General features: G+C 35.6%; 1 protein-coding gene across 1 annotated transcript in view; it reads right to left on the reverse strand.

Annotated features, from left to right (window-relative positions):
- Window positions 1-19,543, reverse strand: part of HADHB (hydroxyacyl-CoA dehydrogenase trifunctional multienzyme complex subunit beta) — a 39,548-nt gene that overhangs the window by 9,202 nt on the left and 10,803 nt on the right. Inside the window, exons 4-10 of the mRNA XM_081264668.1 lie at window positions 16,898-16,997; window positions 11,931-11,975; window positions 8,220-8,319; window positions 3,950-4,037; window positions 2,294-2,481; window positions 1,784-1,964; window positions 1,040-1,161 (exon numbers count right to left, since the gene is read on the reverse strand). Of these exons, the coding sequence (XP_081120794.1) occupies window positions 1,040-1,161; window positions 1,784-1,964; window positions 2,294-2,481; window positions 3,950-4,037; window positions 8,220-8,319; window positions 11,931-11,975; window positions 16,898-16,997 (824 nt within the window). The remainder of the gene's footprint in view (window positions 1-1,039; window positions 1,162-1,783; window positions 1,965-2,293; window positions 2,482-3,949; window positions 4,038-8,219; window positions 8,320-11,930; window positions 11,976-16,897; window positions 16,998-19,543) is intronic.

The following is a 19,543-nucleotide window of genomic DNA, read 5'->3' on the forward strand; positions in this document are numbered from 1 at the left end:
CAGACCTAGAACATTATTTTCTAATTATCAAAGCTAAAGGAGGTATCAGAGGTATCCCATTATTCTTTGTATTTTTCCTCATATTCCAGTTCATATTCTATGCTCCAAATAAGCTTTTTCCAAAGAGGTCCTTGGTGTCATAGCTCCTTGATTTTTCATTTACTGTTCCCTTTGCCTGGAATGACTTTTTTTTTTGGTACCAGGAATTGAACCCAAGGGGTGCTTAACCACCCCAGCGGAGCCACATCCCCAGCCCTTTATTTTAAATATTTATTTTTTAGTTGTAGTTGGAAACAATACCTTTATTATATTTATTTTTATGTGGTGCAGAGGATCGAACCCAGGGCCTTGCATGTGCTAGGCAAACCCTTTATCACTGAGCCACAACCCTAGTCCCATATTTATTTTTTTTAATTAAATTTTTTTTTTTTTTTAAATTTTGAGACAGGGTCTTGCTAAAGTTGCTGAGGACCTTCCTAAGTTGCTGAGGCAACTTAGGAAGGCTGGTCTCAAACTTGCAATCCTCCTGCCATGGCCTCCCAAATTGCTGGAATTACAGGTGTGTGCCACCACTCAGCCTGGGATAACTTTTTAATACTTCCTGAATTGAATTTTACTCTTTCTTCAAAATTCTCCATTCCAGTGATATCTCTGAGGAGCCTCCCTGACTACCCCACACCCCCAGTTCCCTGAGCCCTGTCTATTTATTTTCTCCAATGGCCTATCCTTACAGCTATTGCAGCACGTTCTCACTGTATCACACCTGTCCTTTTCCTCTCTAGGGCACAGCAGAGGCAATAATATTTTTAGCCACCTAAGTACATGAAGAGAACAGCTTTTGAATCAGAATGGTGATTGGATTAAATGACTTTTAAAGTCTTAATACTATTATTTTACTTTTTTAAGGCATTCTATTTTAACATTATCTTTACAATAAATAACTGAATTTTAAGCCTCTATTCATAATATACAAAAATAAATTTACTTCAGAGTACAGAAATAAATGTTATTATTAAATACAAACAGCATTGACAATTACCAGGAAAGAAGAATTTGCAGCTGTCACTGTGCCATAGGGCTTGATGAATGCAGGTTTCAGTTTGGCCAACTGATCCAGTGAGGAAGGACGGATGCCATTGTCTTTGGTAACTGTATCTTTTCCTATAAAAACAGGAACTTTGTAACTTTAAGGAACTACAAACATTATAGATCTTTAGAGAAATGTGCTTTAAAAATTACAAAAATGAATGAAATGTAAATTGTACCTATTCCAAAGACAAAAAGCTTTCTTTTTCTAGGTCCTAGGGCTCAATCCAGGATTAATGCATGCTATGGACAAGCACTCTACCACTGAATTAAATCCCAAACCCAAAAGAAAACCTTTTATAGTTATCAAAATATGATCAAAATTTTAAATAAATTGTTAAAGACACTTGGAAAGTCATATAAATGAACTAATTCAATTTTTAAAAACCCTGTTTTTTTAAGATGCTCATTCACATTTGGCTATTTTATATAGAAGAGACATGAATCAAGAATTTTAAAAATAGATATACTTAAGAACTAAAAGATATCAGGAAAATATAAAAGGAAGGTCTTATAAAAATGTAAAAAAAAATTTACTGGTGTTATGATACAAATCAAAACTTGAGTCAGTGTTTAAAGAGTATTTTGGAAACAGAATCAATAAACCTACTGAAAAGTCATTTAAGAGTCTGAGTATTCGGAGCAACTGGAGCAATATAGAACTTGCTAATAAGTATCATGAAGTATTTGATTTTACCTGGTACTTTGAAGGGAACAACATCAGACAAGAGTCCTTCATCCTGTGCCTTCTTGGCAAGACTGTGAGAGCGCAGGGCATATTCATCTTGTTCCAGTCGAGAAACAGCAAAGGCGGCAGCCAGTCGGTCTGCAGAATGGCCCATGGTCTCACTGGTCGAGAACTCAGCCACTGCAGGCAGCTAGGAAGGGAGGTACATTATTTAGAAGTGTCACATGATACCTAGGATTATTTAATGTTATTTGGAAAAGTGAAAATCTATTTGTTGATCATCTATCAAGACCAAGACAAGAGAAGCTCTTTGTGAGCAAGGCATTACATAGAGGGTTACAAATTCAAATTTTCTAACCAATATATATTTTTTTCCATCTTGACCAAATCATTACCTTTCTGTAATGAAGAGCATCTTAGAACACACCTGAGCTCACGTGTCTTATCTAATTCTAAATCTCTACGGCAGGATGCTCTGGAAACTCAAGTCTCTATTTATATAAGGTTCACAAATCTTACCTCAGGTGATAGGAAATTCAATCTGAATTTAGAGAGCAAAGACAGTCGCTGGCCCATTGTCTTGGCCTTATTAAGATCAAGCATCATTTTCCTCATTTTCCTTGAATGACGAATAGGGACGTCGGACATTAACTCAACACCACCAGCCACGACCACATCAGACTGTCCAGAAGCAATCAGGCCAACAGCTAAAGGGCACAGGTTATATATAAATGAACATCTTTTGCAGAAACATAACACATCAATGAAATTTAAGCATCTTAGATAATTAAAAAACCATGTAACAGTTATCCACTTTGAACATCTGTAATTAAAATTTTCATCTTTTCAGAGGAATTAAAATTAATTTTTTAAACGACTAAAAACACATTCAAGGGCTGGGGATGTGGCTCAAGCAGTAGCGCGCTCGCCTGGCATGCGTGCGGCCCGGGTTGGATCCTCAGCACCACATACCAACAAAGATGTTGTGTCCGCCGAGAACTAAAAAATAAATATTAAAAATTCTCTCTCTCTCTCTCTCTCTCTCTCTCTCTCTCTCTCTCCTCTCTCACTCTCTCTTTGAAAAAAATAAAAAATAAAAAAAAAATAAAAACACATTCAACAACTACAGAAAAGTACATTTCATTCAGACCATATGGACATCAACTTCTGGATATAACCAATGGATCAACTCTGTTGCAAATCATATTATAAACCAGAGGACCTTGCAGTCCCCCACCCCATTTTTTGGAAACAGGATCTCATTAGTTGCCAAGGCTGGCTTCAAGCTCACCGTTCTTTTGCTTCTGCCTCCCAAATAAGGCACTAGGACCACAGGCCTGTGCCACCAAATCATGCTTTATCTTGTATATTTTACATGCTCTTAACTTTAGTTTTGGGGGAATAAAAAAATCTTCCCCCTGTAGAAAATGTTAATTTTTATTATAAGCCACAGAAATTTTGGCTTTGAGATATAAGGCAGACCATCTTCCTCTTTGGAACCACTGGCAAGTCATTCTAACCAGGTGTTGGTCAACCTGCTGCTAGAGTGGAGAATACCCCCAATCACTGCCTCTGGCATCATTCCCTGTGACCTATGAGCTGGGCTGCCAAACCTGGCCTGCCCAACCTGGCCTTGATGTTACTAAAACAGCACATGAGTACTAAACTTTTCAGGTTTCCTGCCTTTTCATATTAAGGGTCCTTCCACAAAATGTCCCATAAATTGTTAAAAGTTTGTTAGAAGTCACAATGATTTATGAAATGCCAATGATGATGGGAAAAAGTGAAGGATAGGGTCGTGCCAAAGCAAGGATTTACAATTATGCAACTATCGTGGTGGTGGTGGGAAGGGTCACATCAGAATCACCTAAGTTTAAAACCCAGGAGGTTATAAGTTCTTCAAGCCTCTGGTTCTGAAGCACTTTCCTAAAGACATGCTCCTCAAGTGGACAATCCCTGCTGCAACCAGCCACTTTAGTGGTAGAAGAGCAACATCAACAGCTATTTGCCTCAGATGTAGAGAACAAGAAAAAGGTTGACAACTACTGTCAAAAACCCCCAAATTTTTAATGTGACCTTATTTTTAAAATGAAGAGATATGTGCTAATCATTTATTTCTTTTGAAATTACTATTTTTTTAAATTCTATAACAGACAAAAGAAAAAATTAACATACCTGTGGTCATGGCTTGGTTTGAAGAGATGCAAGCCATGGTGACAGTGTGAGCAGGAGTCTTGTCAGAAAAGCCAGCTCCAAGGGCAGCCTTCAGGAAACAGTGAATGAAGTGATCATTTACAAAGGAAATAAATCATGTAAATGACATTATGAGCACTACTAGTCTGCACTGTGAGTTAGAAAAGGATTTCATTTTTAATATTCTAAAGAGCAATGTTTAGAATAAAATTAAGCCCATCGCAGAAATCATTTACAAATTTTTCATCTTGTTATTAATTGGCAAGAACTGCAAATTCCTGATAGCCAGTTTCTAGTGGCTATAACACTCTTATGTCTCACCTAATATTTAGCAATGCTTTGCTCAAAATCATCAAGGATTCAATTTGATTTCAACTATGGACCTCTTATGATCTGTGTCCCAGCAGTTATAAAGTTTAGAAGCAAAGCAAAAGTCCACAAACATGAAAATGTTTCTTTTTTTTAATACCTTTATTTTATTTATCAATTTAATTTTTTTTATGTGGCGCTAAGGATTGAACACAGTGCCTCACTGCTGAGCCACAACACCAGCCCATGAAAATGTTTCTTAAGGAACTGACCATTCATAACAGAATTCCCACTCAGGCCTACTTTAATACTCATCTCTCTTCTAACTGCCACTTAGTCTCTCTCAAGCACGACACTGCTGACCTAAGGCAAAGCAGAACTTGCCAAATATACAGAAGTTCAATTCCATGAAAGAAACCTTAGAAAACTGCCTCAATTACAAGTGAGTCCCTGACAAATAATGGTCACAACAGTTTACAATTGGAAGAGAGGTTGGCCAGGACAATGATGTAAGAGAGTGATTTGTGGTTTGAGGGGCTTTGAGGAAAACTGACATCCTCCATTAATTGGGCATAATGGCCTCTATTTTGGTGGCACAAAAAGTCAAACATGAAAGGAAGATATTTATAATTTTATTATATTATTTATTGGAGAAATTATGCTGCTAACAAAAAAAAACAATGTCTAATTCCATTTTTGCTCAGTGAATTAATTATTATAATTTTTCTAATAGTAAAGCTTCACTTTAAAAATTAAGTTCTAGGGGTAGATCAGTGGTAGAGGACCTGCTCAGCATGTGAAGCCTCAGTACTGCAAAATAAAACAAAAAAAATGAAAACTTCCAATTCCCCCAACTCTTTACTATGAAATTCTGAATCTCATTACAAGGAATTCACTTTTGGGGACTGAAAGTGCAGCTCAGTGATAAAGGTAGCATGTGTTCAATCCCCAAAAGTGCAACAAAACAAAACAAACAAAATTGACTATACTTTGCAGGACCAACAGTAAGTTCTTGAGATAAACAAGGAATTCATTTTTTAGAGGTCCTTTTCCGAAACTAGTAAGGACTGGAGATGTAATCAGAAGTAGAGTGTTTGCCTGGCAAATGTGCATTCCTGGGTTTGATCCCCACATCACAAAAAATTTAAAAAATAAATAAATTTTTAAAAAGCCCAACTGAGGGGCTGGGGTTGTGGCTCAGTGGTAGCACGCTCACCTACCATGCACAAGGCACTGGGTCCGATCCTCAGCACCACATAAATGTAAAATAAAGATATTGTGTCCACCTAAAACTAAAAACTAAAAAAATAAAGCCCAACTAAAACTAATTATTCTCAGAATACAAACTCTCCTATACTTTGGTTAGGTTAAAGAGATTCTATGTATCTTTTTTTTTTCTATATTTATTTTTTAGTTTTCGGCGGACACAACATCTTTGTTGGTATGTGGTGCTGAGGATCAAACCCGGGCCGCACGCATGCCAGGCGAGCGCGCTACCGCTTGAGCCACATCCCCAGCCCCTCTATGTATCTTAACTGATGTTTACCTTTATAATTATACTATTTCTATACACTTTACCATCATTTGTAGAAACAGAAATGTGTACGGTGGCATACACGTAACATGGCCTTATTCCGGTCTTTCCAGGTAGGCCCGTCACTTAGTGTCCCATCAACTTTGTTAAAAACGACTGCCTGGCAACTGCATATCAACCTCTCAGCATAAACCAATCCAAAAGGAAGACAGAAACAAGTGTTCGGGGCTGGGGATGTGGCTCAAGCGGTAGCACACTCGCCTGGCATGCGTGCGGCCCGGGTTCGATCCTCAGCACCACATACAAAGATGTTGTATCCGCCGAAAACTAAAAAATAAACATTAAAAAATTTCTCTCTCCCTCTCTCTTTAAAAAAAAAAAAAAAAAAGTGTTCGGGGAGCAAGGGAGAAGAGTTCCTCAGTGGGGCAAGTGTAAGGGGCATTCAGGTTCTAATGGCCTGATTCTCATAAGGGCCTTACAGAATGTGTTGCCCTTGGCCTCAGCTGACTCAGACTGAAGGAGCTTTAAATAGAAGTGGTAGCTGGTGACCCTTGTCCACATGCTTCTATTTAAAGTTTGAATAGTTTTCAAGGTGATAAGGAGAAAGACAGAAGATACCACTTAGTTTAATTGGAAGCAGGAAAATATGAGGAGATCTTTCAGCAAACTCAGGTTCATGAGAAGCCTTTTAGGATTTCAAATTAACTATTAATATAGACACAGGTTCTAAAAAAATTCTTTAGCTAGAAATTATATTTTTATAGGTTATAATTTCAACTTTAAATTTACATTCTCATAAATATTCCGTCAACCTCTCCCTGTAGCCACTACAAAAATTACCTGGAGAACAACATGACCAGTATTAAGGGCGAGAGGGGAAACTACCTCATGTCAATCAATATCTGAGATTTGCATATGAGTTTAAAATTTGCAGGAAAAAAATTCAAAGAAAAATCATGGACTTAGTTTTATTTTTTTTTATGGACTTAGTTTTAGGAAACAACATAAATACAGAGAAAACTGAAACAAATTTAACATTTATTTTTAAGTACTCTTATAAAAGTCACTTTATTTTCAGAATATAAGAGTTGAAAATGTATTATGAACAGTTTGATGGCTTTATATACTCATGAAACCATCTCATTTGATACATTCAGAAACATTAAGGTATAGAGAAAACCAAACAATTTAAAATAGAGAAACATAAACTTCTTTCTGTTCCTCAACAACATTTAGTTGATTTCTAAGGGCTTGAGTGGTAGTGACAGGCCTTCGGGCAGTTTTAATGTTTACTGAAGGGTAAAATGGTAAAGCAGAACAAACACTTTGAGTCCTGCTCAGCTGCCCTTTTCTCTTGTCCGACAGCGATGAAACTTATTACCTCACAACTTCACTATTCACAAACACAAGCACAGACCAGAAATGAGCACTGAAATGTGCAATGAGGCCAACATTAACCAAATAATCACTTTCAAATTAAAATGAAGCCCAGAAGATATGGTTTGGTGTTCACTGTGAAATGCCTGTGGGACACATCACAGACATTCCAAGGTGTAACATTATCTCATTGCCCAATGAACTATACATGGAGCTATGCCAACTAGGGTAAAAGTAAACCTCTGTGAAACAGTCATAAAAAAAAAAAAAAAAAACACTGCCTATGTCTCACTAACTCAATGCCTGTGTCTCACTAACTCAATTGGAACAAGTTTTGGGGAGCAAGGGAGAAGGGCTCCTCAATTGGAACTTTCTTCTGCTAATTACAAAAACTAAGTTATTAAATTAATTCTTTGTAAAATGTTGAACTTTTAAATTATTTATAACCATGATATCTAACATTATAAAACGTAACACCAGCCACACATTGTCAAAATCTCTATTTTCCTAACACAAGATGAGAGACAATTTAACATTTCTTGAATCCACTCAAATAATTGATTTATTTATAATAAAGAATGAATAAACTAACAGTGCACATCTTTTGATTTATAGTATAATTATCTTTTGTAATATTTTTTGGTTGTAGATGGACACAATATCTTTATTTTTATTTATTTATTTTTATATGGTGCTGAGGATCAAACCCAGGGCCTCACATGTGGCAAGGCAAGCACTCTACCACTGAGCCCCAGTCCTAGCCCTATAGTATAATTATCTTAAATATTAAATAAAATTTATTATTTAAGCTGTAAAATCACATTTTAAGACAAATGTAAGTTTACGTAGTATATTTCAAAGACTTTAAAAAAGTAAATTCTATGAACTTTTAATTCAAATTGAATATCCCATTTTTTATAGGACTGGGCATTGAACTGAGGGCCTCACCCATGCTAAGCATGTGCTTTTACACTGAGCCTTATCCCAGCCCCTATCAATCGCTTTAAACAATATAAAGTTTGTTTTACTCACCTCTCTAGCCACATTGCTTGTTTTCACTTCCTGAATAACTGTGCCAAAGATGATATAATCAACAACTTCTTTTGGGACATTGGTCCGTTGCAATAAACCCCTGAAAGAAGAAATCCAAAGCAAATAAACACTTTATGCATTAAGGTAGTGTCAGAATCATCACTTGAAACACTAACTAAGCCAAGAGTGATGGTGTTCACCTGTAATCCCAGTCATACAGAAAGCCAAGAGGAGAATTGCCTTGACCAGCCTCAGCAACCTAGGGAAACCCTATCTCAGGATAAAAAATAAAAATGGCTGGGGCTTAGATCAGTAGTAGAGTGCCCCTGGACTTAATCCCCAATATTACAGAACAGAACAAAACAAAACAATGAACTTCCTTAAAAAGGTAAGCCTTATAATGAGAGCCTGTTGGCTTTAATACCTTGAGAACAAATTTGATTAAATGAGCTACTTAACAAATTTTGGGTCTAGTTTTGGGGGGCTAGGTTATTGGGACAATTAACCATGAAAAACACAGCTAAATATACTAAATAAAATATCAGGCAAAAAAAAAAAAAAAATATATATATGTAAATTCTTAAAAAGCTAACTCTTGGGCTGGGGATGTAGTTCATAGGTAGAGCACTTGCCTAGCAGGTGGGATGCCCTGGGTTTGTGCCCCAGCACCATAAAGATAAATAAATAAAATGTAAATTAAATTAAAAGGTAAGTTTTGAACTTAAAAGGACAGACATTGTATCTTTAATTTAACAAACATTTGGCACCTTATCAAAGAAATGAATGAAAGAGTGATTTAAAAAGTCAACACTTGATGATGAATTGGTAACGAGAAATCAGAAAGGAAAAATGAAAATAATTTGGAATTGGATAAAATAGATAAATAAACATAATAAAGTCATCTTTAGTAGAAACCAAAGTTTCCAGTTTAATTAAAAAAAAATTTAAAAGAGACAAATAAACCAGGGGGTGGTAGCACACACCTGTAATCCCAGCAGCTCAGAAGGCTGAGACAGGAGGATAGAGAATTCAAAAGTCAGCCTGGGTGGGGAGGGGGCGGAGGCTGGGGTTTTGGCTCAGTGGTAGAGTGCTCACCTAGCATGCCCAAGGCACTGGGTTCAATCCTCGGCATCACATAAATGTAAAATAAAGATATTGTGTCCACCTAAAGCTAAAAAAAAAAAAAAGTCAGCCTCAGCAACAGTGAGGTGCTAAGCAACTCAGTGAGACCCTGTCTCTAAAGTTCAAACCAGCTTCTGTACTTAATGAGACCCGGTCTCACAATAAAAATAAAAAAGATAGGGGATGTAGCTCAGTAGTAAAGCACCCAAGTTCAGTCCCCAGTACTGGCGGGTGGAGGGGGTGGGTGTTAGGAAGTGCTCCAAGTTGAATGAGACTGTATCAAAATAAGAACATAGGTATACACATTTGTTAAAACTCATTAAAGAACACACTTAAAATCTTTGCCTTTTATCATATGTAGTTATACTAAAAAACAAAAGGGACATAAGAACCAACTTGAAGTATCTCCCAGAGATTAAAAAAATGAGATTATTTCCAGTTTACAGAAAATTCAGGAGAGGAAAGTTAAACATCTTCATGAAGAACACCCAGAATGGGCCAGGTACAGCCTCGCACACCTATAATCCCAACACAACTTAGGAGGCTAAGGCAGAAGGATTTCAAGTACAAGGCCAGGCTCAGCAATTTAGCAAAGCCCTAAGCAATTTAACAAGACCTTTTCTCAAAATAAAGCATGAAAAAAGGGCTGGGAATTTGGCTCAGTACCCCCTGGATTCAATCTCCAGTACAAAACAAACAAAACTGGACACCTAGAATGGGATATTCTATAGGACAGCTGGCCCAGATTTTTCAAAAAGTCAGTCATGGTGAGCAGGGGGAGAAAGAAAATGTTCTAGATTAAAAGAGACTAAAGAACAAGCCAGGCACACTGGTACATGCCTATAATCCCAGCTGCTAGATATTTCTTTATTTTTGATGTGCTGAGTTTGAGGTATCTATGAAAAGAGGTCAAATGTAGAGATTTGGGAGTAGTCTACATTTAAAAAATAAGGATTAAGCTAATGAGATTTTTAATGGAAAAGGGGCATACAGAGAAATATAAACTATTAAGCACCAGACTTGCAAAATACCTTTAAAAAATAGAAAAAGAATCTGTAATCTCAGTGACTCAGGAGGCTGAGGCAGGAGGATCCCAAGTTTAAGGTCAGTCTCAGAAACTTAGAGAAGTTCTAAGAAACTTAGTGACACTTTATCTCAAAATAAAAACTATAAAGGGCTGGGGTTGTAGCTCACTAGTGGAGTGCCCCTGGGTCCAATCCCCAGTACCATACATAAATACATATACATATATATATATATACAGTTTTTTAAAAGTAGAGAAGCAGGTAGGCATGTTGGCACAGGCCTCTAGTCTTAGTCACCCAGGAGGATGAGACAAGAGGATGGCTTGAATCCAGGAGTTTGAGGTCAGCCTGGGCAACATGGCAAGACCCCATCTCAAAAAAAAAAAAAAAAAAAAAAAAAAAAAAAAAAAAGGCAGGGGAGGGGCCAGGCATATAGAAGAACCAGGAAATGGTAAAAAAATCATGAAGGCAGAAAGAGTCAAAGGACCAGTTTCAAGTAAAGTTTACAGTGTCAAATACAGAGATAGAAGCCTCAAAAAAGAATGGTCCATTTCATCTAGCAATCACAGTCACTATTAAGAGAAGCTTCCAAAGTATAGTTACTTTAGAGAAATGAGACTGAAAATAATTATTATGAAAATATGGAGAATAAATGATAGCAAGGAAAGAGAAGCAACTACTACTTGCACTCATTCTTGAAATTTGGCAGGAATAAAAGAAACGAATTATAATGGGCAGAAAGGTCAAGTGAAGGACTTCTAGAATGAACTATGGCTGCCTGAGGACACTAAGGCAAAGTGACATTGGAAAATGAATAAGATTAATACCTTACATGTTATTTTTCACTCTGGAAGCAGCCATTTAATGACTCTCACAAATTATTAATCCATCTCAATCTCATTTAATCACATTTCCTCCCTCTTCCTGGCTCCCTGTTACTGGGAATTCAATACAGGAGGACTCTACCACTGAGCTAACTCCCCAGCTTTATTTGTATTTTGAGAAAATTTCTCACTAAATTGCCCAGGCTGGTCTTGAGCTTGTGATTCTCCTGCTTCAGCCTCATGAACTGATGGGATTACAGGTGTGCACCACCATGCCTGGCTCAGAATTTTATATTTTTACTTGGTTTACAAATGAATCTTCAGGTTTTTGCTAGACTTCTTTCAAATAGGATAATATCTACATAATCTGCTCAGCTACTTTTATATAGTAATTAAGTTCTTAAGATAATCATCAAATATATATATTGTGTTTAGGTTGATTAATTTAGTAGTACTGAGGCTAGCCAGGTACTCATTAAAGAATATTATCATACCAAGACAATATATAATAAGCATGCAAAATAAAGACTGCTGATATTCACGAGCTGCTCAAATATGTGTAGCACATAATGCTTAAAATGGAAAGTAAATTAATCTTGTAGAAGCTAATCAATATTTATAACATAAAAATTAATATGTCCTATATATGGAAATTCTATGGACCATGCTATTTCAAGAGTAAATACTGGACAAAGTACCTTTACTAAAATATGAACGAAAATAAAACTGCATTTACTTACAAAAGTGCTGCTCTAGCCAAATCATGTGGCATTAGGTCTTTATATCTGGGGAAAGAAAACAAATAATTTAAACCAAAGCGTAGAGCATCAATAAATTTCTTTTCATTCTATTTAAAATACCTAGATATCATCTAACATATGCTGCTGAAAATGCACTTACCTTTATTATCCAAAGCAGTCCATCAATTAAAAAAAAACAGTGACTTTATTATTTGTCATCCTTAAAAATCTGGCAATCCTTAGCTCCTATAGAACTTGAATAAAATCTAACAAAAATGATGACCTATACTTAATTGTTCAGCATGACACAAGTTAAATCATATTCTTTAAAATTAAAACCCGGGCGTGGTGGCACACGCCTATAATCCCAACAATTTGGGTGGCTAAGACAGGAGAATCACAATTCAAGGCCATCCTTAGCAATTTAGCAACACCCTGTTTCAAAATTTTAAAAAATCCAAAGGGCTGGGGATGTGGCTCAGTGGAAGCATCCCTAAGTAAATTCCTATTACCAAAACAAAACAAAATAAAACAAAAAAACCACCCAAACAAAAAATATGGTCAAGTATATATATAATATTGTGTACAATATTTAAAATTAAAACCCACCTTTTGAGGACTTTAAAAATATTACAAAGTACATTATTTATTTTGTAATGACTAAAAATATATAGGGAATGTATTAGGCTTTTTTGCTTTGAAGTAATTTGAGATTTACAAAAAAACTGGAAAGATAGAACAGTTTTTTATTCCCTCTACCTTGAGCTTCTTCTAATGTTAGTCTTACCTAACCACTATGCATTTATTAAAACTAAGAAATTAACATTAGGGGTGGGGATATGGCTCAAGCAGTAGCGTGCTCGCCTGGCATGCGTGTGGCGCCAGGTTCGAGCCTCAGCACCACATATAAACAAAGATGTTGTGTCTGCCAAAAACTAAAAAATAAATATTAAAAAAAAAAAATCTCTCTCTCTCTCTTAAAAAAAAAAAGAAATTAACATTAGCACAATACTCAATAAGCTACCAACTTTATTGAGATCTCATTAGTTTTTCTACGGATGTTATTTTTCTGTTCTAGGATCCAATCCAGGACACCATGCTGCATTTAGTTGTCATGCCTCCTTAGTTTCTCCCAATCTGTCATTTCAGTATTCCCTTGTTTCATGAAGAATATCACAAAGGTAAAGTGCTCTTCTTACTTCTTAATTATCAGGGTACAACATAAGATGTCTTATTACTGGTGATGCTAACTCCATCATTTGGTTGCCTGCCAGTTTTCTCCACTATAAAGTTACTCTTTTTCCTTTTCTATAAAACTCAGTCTGTAAGAAGTTAGTCAGGAAGTCCAGCCCACTCTAAAGGGAAGAGAATCAAGCTCCACATCCTAGTGGGAGTTAACAATTTGTGGACACATGTTAAAATAATGACAATAAGTAACAAATATTTGGGGACAGGGTAGAGATACTATGAAAATATTCTATTTCTTGTTAACATTTCATTTACTAATTGTACCATTCTTGTAGATCCAGATTGCAGCAACCACTAGTGTGGCATTCTAATAGTGACCTATTTCTTCTCCTCATTCTTTCTATATTCATTAATTGAAACTCTTTCGTAAAAAAGATTTCTTCCTTCTGGTTTATTTATTCTTTCAATCACTTACTTATATGAGACTGATCTTATGAATATTTATTTTATTCTTCGGGTCATGGTTCATTACTACTGTAATTTATGTTGTTGATCATAGTTTCTAGCTTTGGTGACTGGGAGCTGTTTAAGGTTGACCCTGCATTTTTTTGGCACAACACATTCTCTCTCTACACATACACATATATACACACACATTAGAAATACATGTATATATACATATGTTAGCACATATATACACAAAAATATATATACATGTATACAAATACACATATATACACACACATGTATATGTGTGTGTATATATGTGTATTTGTATACATGTATATATATTTATATATACATACATATATATATAGATATAGATATCTATGTGCTGTGTGTGTGAATATATCTCTGTGTGTACATATCTCTCTCTCTATAGATTTTTTTTTAAGCACTTGACTTTCTGGCTCGACAAGATGTTCCTGGCTCATCTTGAATTTTTTCTGGCCTGGCTGTAGCCATTCTTCAAAGGAGCCCCTGATTTCTTTTATTGAAGCGACCTATTCAGAAACTAAGCTCTGGGTGTGAACTCTATTTACTTATTGGTTTACTTAAATGTCAAAAGTGAATTCCCTTTAAATAAAAAAAATGAAGTTCTTTAAGTTTCTGAAAATTAAAAACTTAAATATCCAAAGACGTTTTTATTTTCACTCTAAATCACAGCAGAATCATCAGAAGTTTCTAAATTTTTCACAGGTAAAATCAGTTTCCTCACCTTAGCATAGAATGAGAGTGGGGGAAAGGCTATGTATCAATTTGAAAATGCCTAAATCACAAATTACTTATTATTTACTCTTATGATCCCACTCTGCTTTCTACCAGAATGACTGACAGACTGCAGAATTCTGCTGTTGGAGTCTGTTTCCAGGAGTATGTCCCAAAGGCTCCTATCTCAATGAAGTACTTTCTAGGAAAAACACTCTAGTTGAAAGCAAAGTTTCTTCAAATTAAATGGAAAAAAAACTTTGTGCTTAGAAAATTATCTACTACTATAGAAGACTTATTTGTTACTTTAATTTTAGCAGCAATAATGACAAAACTGTCACATAAATTTTTCCTTAGAAAATTCCAAATCCAGTTGGGCATGGTGATATAAGCCTGTAATCCCAGTGGTTTGGAGGCTGAGGCAGGAGGATTTCAAGCTCAAAGCCAACCTCAGCAAAAGCGAAGTGCTAAGCAACTCAATGAGACCCTGCCTCTAAATAAAATACAAAACAGGGCTGAGATGAGGCTCAGTGGTCGAGTGCCCCTGAGTTCCTGAGTTCAATCCCAGATACCAAAAAAAAAAAAAAAAAAAAAAAAAAGAAAATTCCAAATCCTTGTATTTTCCCTCTCTGTTACTCTATGAATTTCGGTCACTTTTGTTCTTTACATGAATATTGTCTTAAAATTCTTTTTATTCTTTCTTTCCTATTAAGTATTATTTCTTAAATTATTCAAAAGGTTTTCCTCCTTTCTGTATCACTAAATGACTCATAAATTTTCTCTTCTTTAATCGGGATCTGCAAATAAACTGAAACACAGCAATAAATAATATCAAAAGGAAGAAACAATATCTAATGTGCTGAATACCTCAAACCAAATTTCATACAAATACTAGTCACCCAAGAGAATGTCAAATACATAAGTAAATAGTTGAGTATGTTTCTATTTTTAACAGTTGGTAAAACAGAATCAAACACTACATAGTATACAAACAGCTCTTATAAAAAAAGTGGTCTTCCCCACTAAGACCTTTTTTTCTCTTGATGGAACTTTTCTTTTTCTACCCTGTTGCTGCTGAGCACAGGGAATATTAATATTCCATCTCCTCCTCTCTTCCTGCTAAAGCCTTCAGCTTCTTACTCTTACCATTATTGTATCAGTAAAGGAAAGAGATTATAATGAGAAATAAGGTTAAATGGGTTACCACATTAACAAAATAGGATGAAGGAAGAAATTTCACCACCATATAATTATAGCAGTACTCCTGAGAAAATACTTTCCAGGTCCAAGTTTAAAAATGACTGTTGTTGATTGGTTGTAAATATGTTTATACACACACACACACACACACACACACTTTTCAAATGATGGCATATTATATACAGCGCTCTGTTAACTACTTTTTTAAAAAAATATTTTTTAGTTGTCAATGGATCTTTTGTCTGTCTGTCTATCTATCTATCTATCTATCTATCTATCTATCTATCTATCTATTGTGCTGAGGATTGAACCCAGGGCCTCTATCTATCTATTTATTTTTATATATGTGGTGATGAGGATTGAAGCTCTATCACTAAGCTATAACCCAGCCCTGTAAACTACTTTTTATAGTTAACATATCTTTAAGATCTCAGATCTTCCATATCAGTATATAAAGATAGGTCTTATTATTTTTACTAAATAACCTAATATTTCTTAAAAGTTTTAAAGTTAGTGTCTGCTTACTCAAAATATGAATACTAAAACAATTTACACAGAATAGAATTGTTTGCACCTAATTACTAAAACCCATTATCAACTTTTAGACAAACTGAACCTCAGTAGAGACGCAAAAGACCAAAGGAATTTTCAGGCTGGTCTAGGACCATTCTGGTCCCACACACTTGGGGTTGTGCTATGCCCCTGGTTTGAACCAGACCTGTCAACTTCAAGTCTAATAATCTCCAGGAAGCCAAAGCAGTATATTATGGGCCCTTTGGAGTATCCACAGGCCCACATCTTCAGCACTCAAACTTCTGAGGAGGTATAAAAAATATACTCGGGATTAGGGTTATGGCTCAGTGGTAGAACTCTTGCCTAGAATGTGTGAGGTACTGGGTTCGATCCTCAACACCACATAAAAATAAATAACTAAATAAAATAAACTTATTGTGTCTATCTACAAATATATATATATATATATATATATATATATATATATATATATATATATATATACATATATATACACACATATAATTTTTTTGGTTTTTTGTTTGTTTTTTGTTTTAAGTAATATACTGTCTCCAGAAAAGAAAAGGATAGCTCTTGGAAGCAAGGTGTCTGGATCTACATTGGGCTTTCAAAGCATGCTTTATTCAATCTGATAGGTCTGTTTTATGAGAAAGGATAAAAAAAATTCTGCCATATTATTTCACCACTAGCTTAACTTATTCTATATTTATTCCTGGAGTTGCTATCTATACATTAGTCCATTAACAATTTTATTACCTACTAGGTTACATTTACAAAAACCACTTTAGTCAGTAGCATAAAAGAAGGAAGAAATAATATGATAATTTCATACTTACGAAGTGCCTGACAGCAAAAATGGAATGCGAACACCATCCACCACCACGATATTCCTCATATTGGGTTTGGCTAAGGTCTTCTTTGATTTGGGCTGGGCAGCTTTAAGATAAGGATCAGAGAATTATTAATAAAAATATATGAAATCAGATAACTTTCTACATTTTAAAATTTATTTTGTTTATTATCATTTTTTTAACGTGGTGCTGAGGATTGAACCCAGTGCCTCACACATGCTAGGCAAGTACTCTACCACTAAGCCACAACCCAAGCCCAACTTTCTACATTATTGAAGACAGTCATTTCTAAGAAGAATTATATCATTCAATGTTGAATTACATTGTTATTTACTAAACCACTTACACAAATATATATACACACACACACACACACACACACACACACACACATACATACATATATGTATATGTACATATATATTGTGGGGGTGGGTACTGGGAATTAAACCCAAGAGTCCTTTCACCTCGAGTTACATCCCTAGCCCTTTTATTTTTGATTTTGAGACAAGGTCTCACTAAGTTGCTGAGGCTTATCTTGAATCCTCCTGCCTCAGCTGATCTTGCAAAGAGGAGGCTAGGAACACAGTTCACATGCATGACTCTAAATAATACTAAAGGTAAACAAAGATTAGCCACAATGATGAAGGTATTTATGTAATTAACAAAATTTTCATTTTATTGTGTTTGACAACCTATTACATTAAAAATAATCAATTTTTAATATTTATTTTTTATGTTTTTTAGGTGGACACAATATCTTTATTTGACATTTATATGGTGCTGAGGATCGAACCCAGTGCCTAGGCGAGCACTCTACCTGCTGAGCCACAAGCCCAGCCCCCAAAATAACCAATTTTATACATAAACTTGACATCAGAAGTCACAATTGTTTGATACTGTTCACTCTTCACATAGCTTGATATTCTTGACTTTCTATGTAGAAATAAAGGCCACTTGTGATGTGCATTACTACTCTGCAAAAACCTATAATACTTCAACTCTGTTTGACTCAATTTGGCTAACTCTATTTAACTCAAAAAAGTAACATTCCTGCTGGGTACAGTGACATGCCTGTAATCTCAGCAACTGAGGAGGCTGAGGTAGGAGGATCACAAGTTTGAGGCAAGCCATTTGAGACAGGGTCTCACTAAGAGGCTGGGAACATAGCTCAATGGTAGCATGCTTGCCTAGCATATGTGAGGCCCTGGGTTTGATGACCAACACCACAAAAATTAGTTAATTAAAGAATAAAATGCAAACATATGCACATCATTTTTTAAAAAGTAAATATTACTAAACTTGAAGAGTAAAAACTAAAATTCCCTCATTAATAATATTTCCTTTCCAGAGGTAAATACTGTTAATTTGGTGTATGAACTTTCAAATCCTTTTGAATACATCCACATGCATAACTTGTGTTACATATATTTTTCTGACTTATATTTCCTTTCCAGAAGTAAATACTGTTAATTTGGTGTATGAACTTTCAAATCCTTTTGAATACATCCACATGCATAACTTGTGTTACATATATTTTTCTGACTTAACAACAGAATTTGAAGACCTTTACACATCTTCATGTTATTGTTAATGTTAAAATTCATCTGTTTATCACTCCATTAACAGTGAGGGAAAAGAAATCCTACATTATTACCACACTCAATGATGTCACAGGAAATACTTATGATAAATATCTATGGTCGACTTGAAAGAAACAGTAGTGAGAGCTAAGAGTAATGACAAAAAGGGTCTGAAGATTATCCTGGTAGCTCTATGGAGATGCAGTGGTAGGGGCTGGGGATGTGGCTCAAGCGGTAGCGCGCTCAGCTGGCATGCGTGTGGCCCGGGTTCAATCCTCAGTACCACATACAAAACAAAGATGTTGTGTCCTCCAAATACTAAAAAATAAATATTAAAAATTCTCTCTCTCTCCCTCTCTCTTAAAAAAAAAAAAAAAGAGAGAGAGAGAGATGCAATGGTAAAGGAGATAAAGGCAACAAGGAGGAAAGCAAGGAAATTGGTAGACCCAAGCATGTGATGCTGATGGCATGGTAAAGGCAGGATCAATGTGAACATAAAGGAAGGGACCAATACAAGAGATTTTATAAAGGAAGACTAGGTATCCTGGTGGACAACCAAATGTAGAAGAAAGGAAAACTGAAAACAAGATTATAAAGGAAGCTTATGGAGACTAAGCAACCCGATACAAAATAAGAACTGGTTTTGGAAGAAAGATGACTTCATTTTAAAATCTGATGTGACAGAGAAACAATCAGGTAGGTATGTCCATTTGGCCCGTAGCTCGAGATGAAAAACTAAACTCTGGAGTGCCACACAGAAAGTTAAAAGATAAAGCTTAGAAAGCATCACAGAGTCAAGATATACTTGCCATTTTACAGTCCCCTCTACAGGGAGCTGTCTTGTTTATAGTCCCTGCCAAAGGTGCTGCCCTAAGTGGTTATGTCTCTAAGTTCACAGCAAAAGCCAGTCAGATTCAATGTGGGTAAATCAGACCTACCAACAATCAATCTACAGAGTGGCTGACCAGTGTGTTAGCCCATTTTGAGTTGCTCTGACACAATACCTAAGCTCAGTACTTAGTAAAGAAGATTATTTGACTCAATTCTG

The sequence above is a fragment of the Spermophilus citellus genome, assembly GCF_964194105.1.
Source record: "Spermophilus citellus genome assembly, chromosome: 13".
Classification (NCBI taxonomy): domain Eukaryota; kingdom Metazoa; phylum Chordata; class Mammalia; order Rodentia; family Sciuridae; genus Spermophilus; species Spermophilus citellus.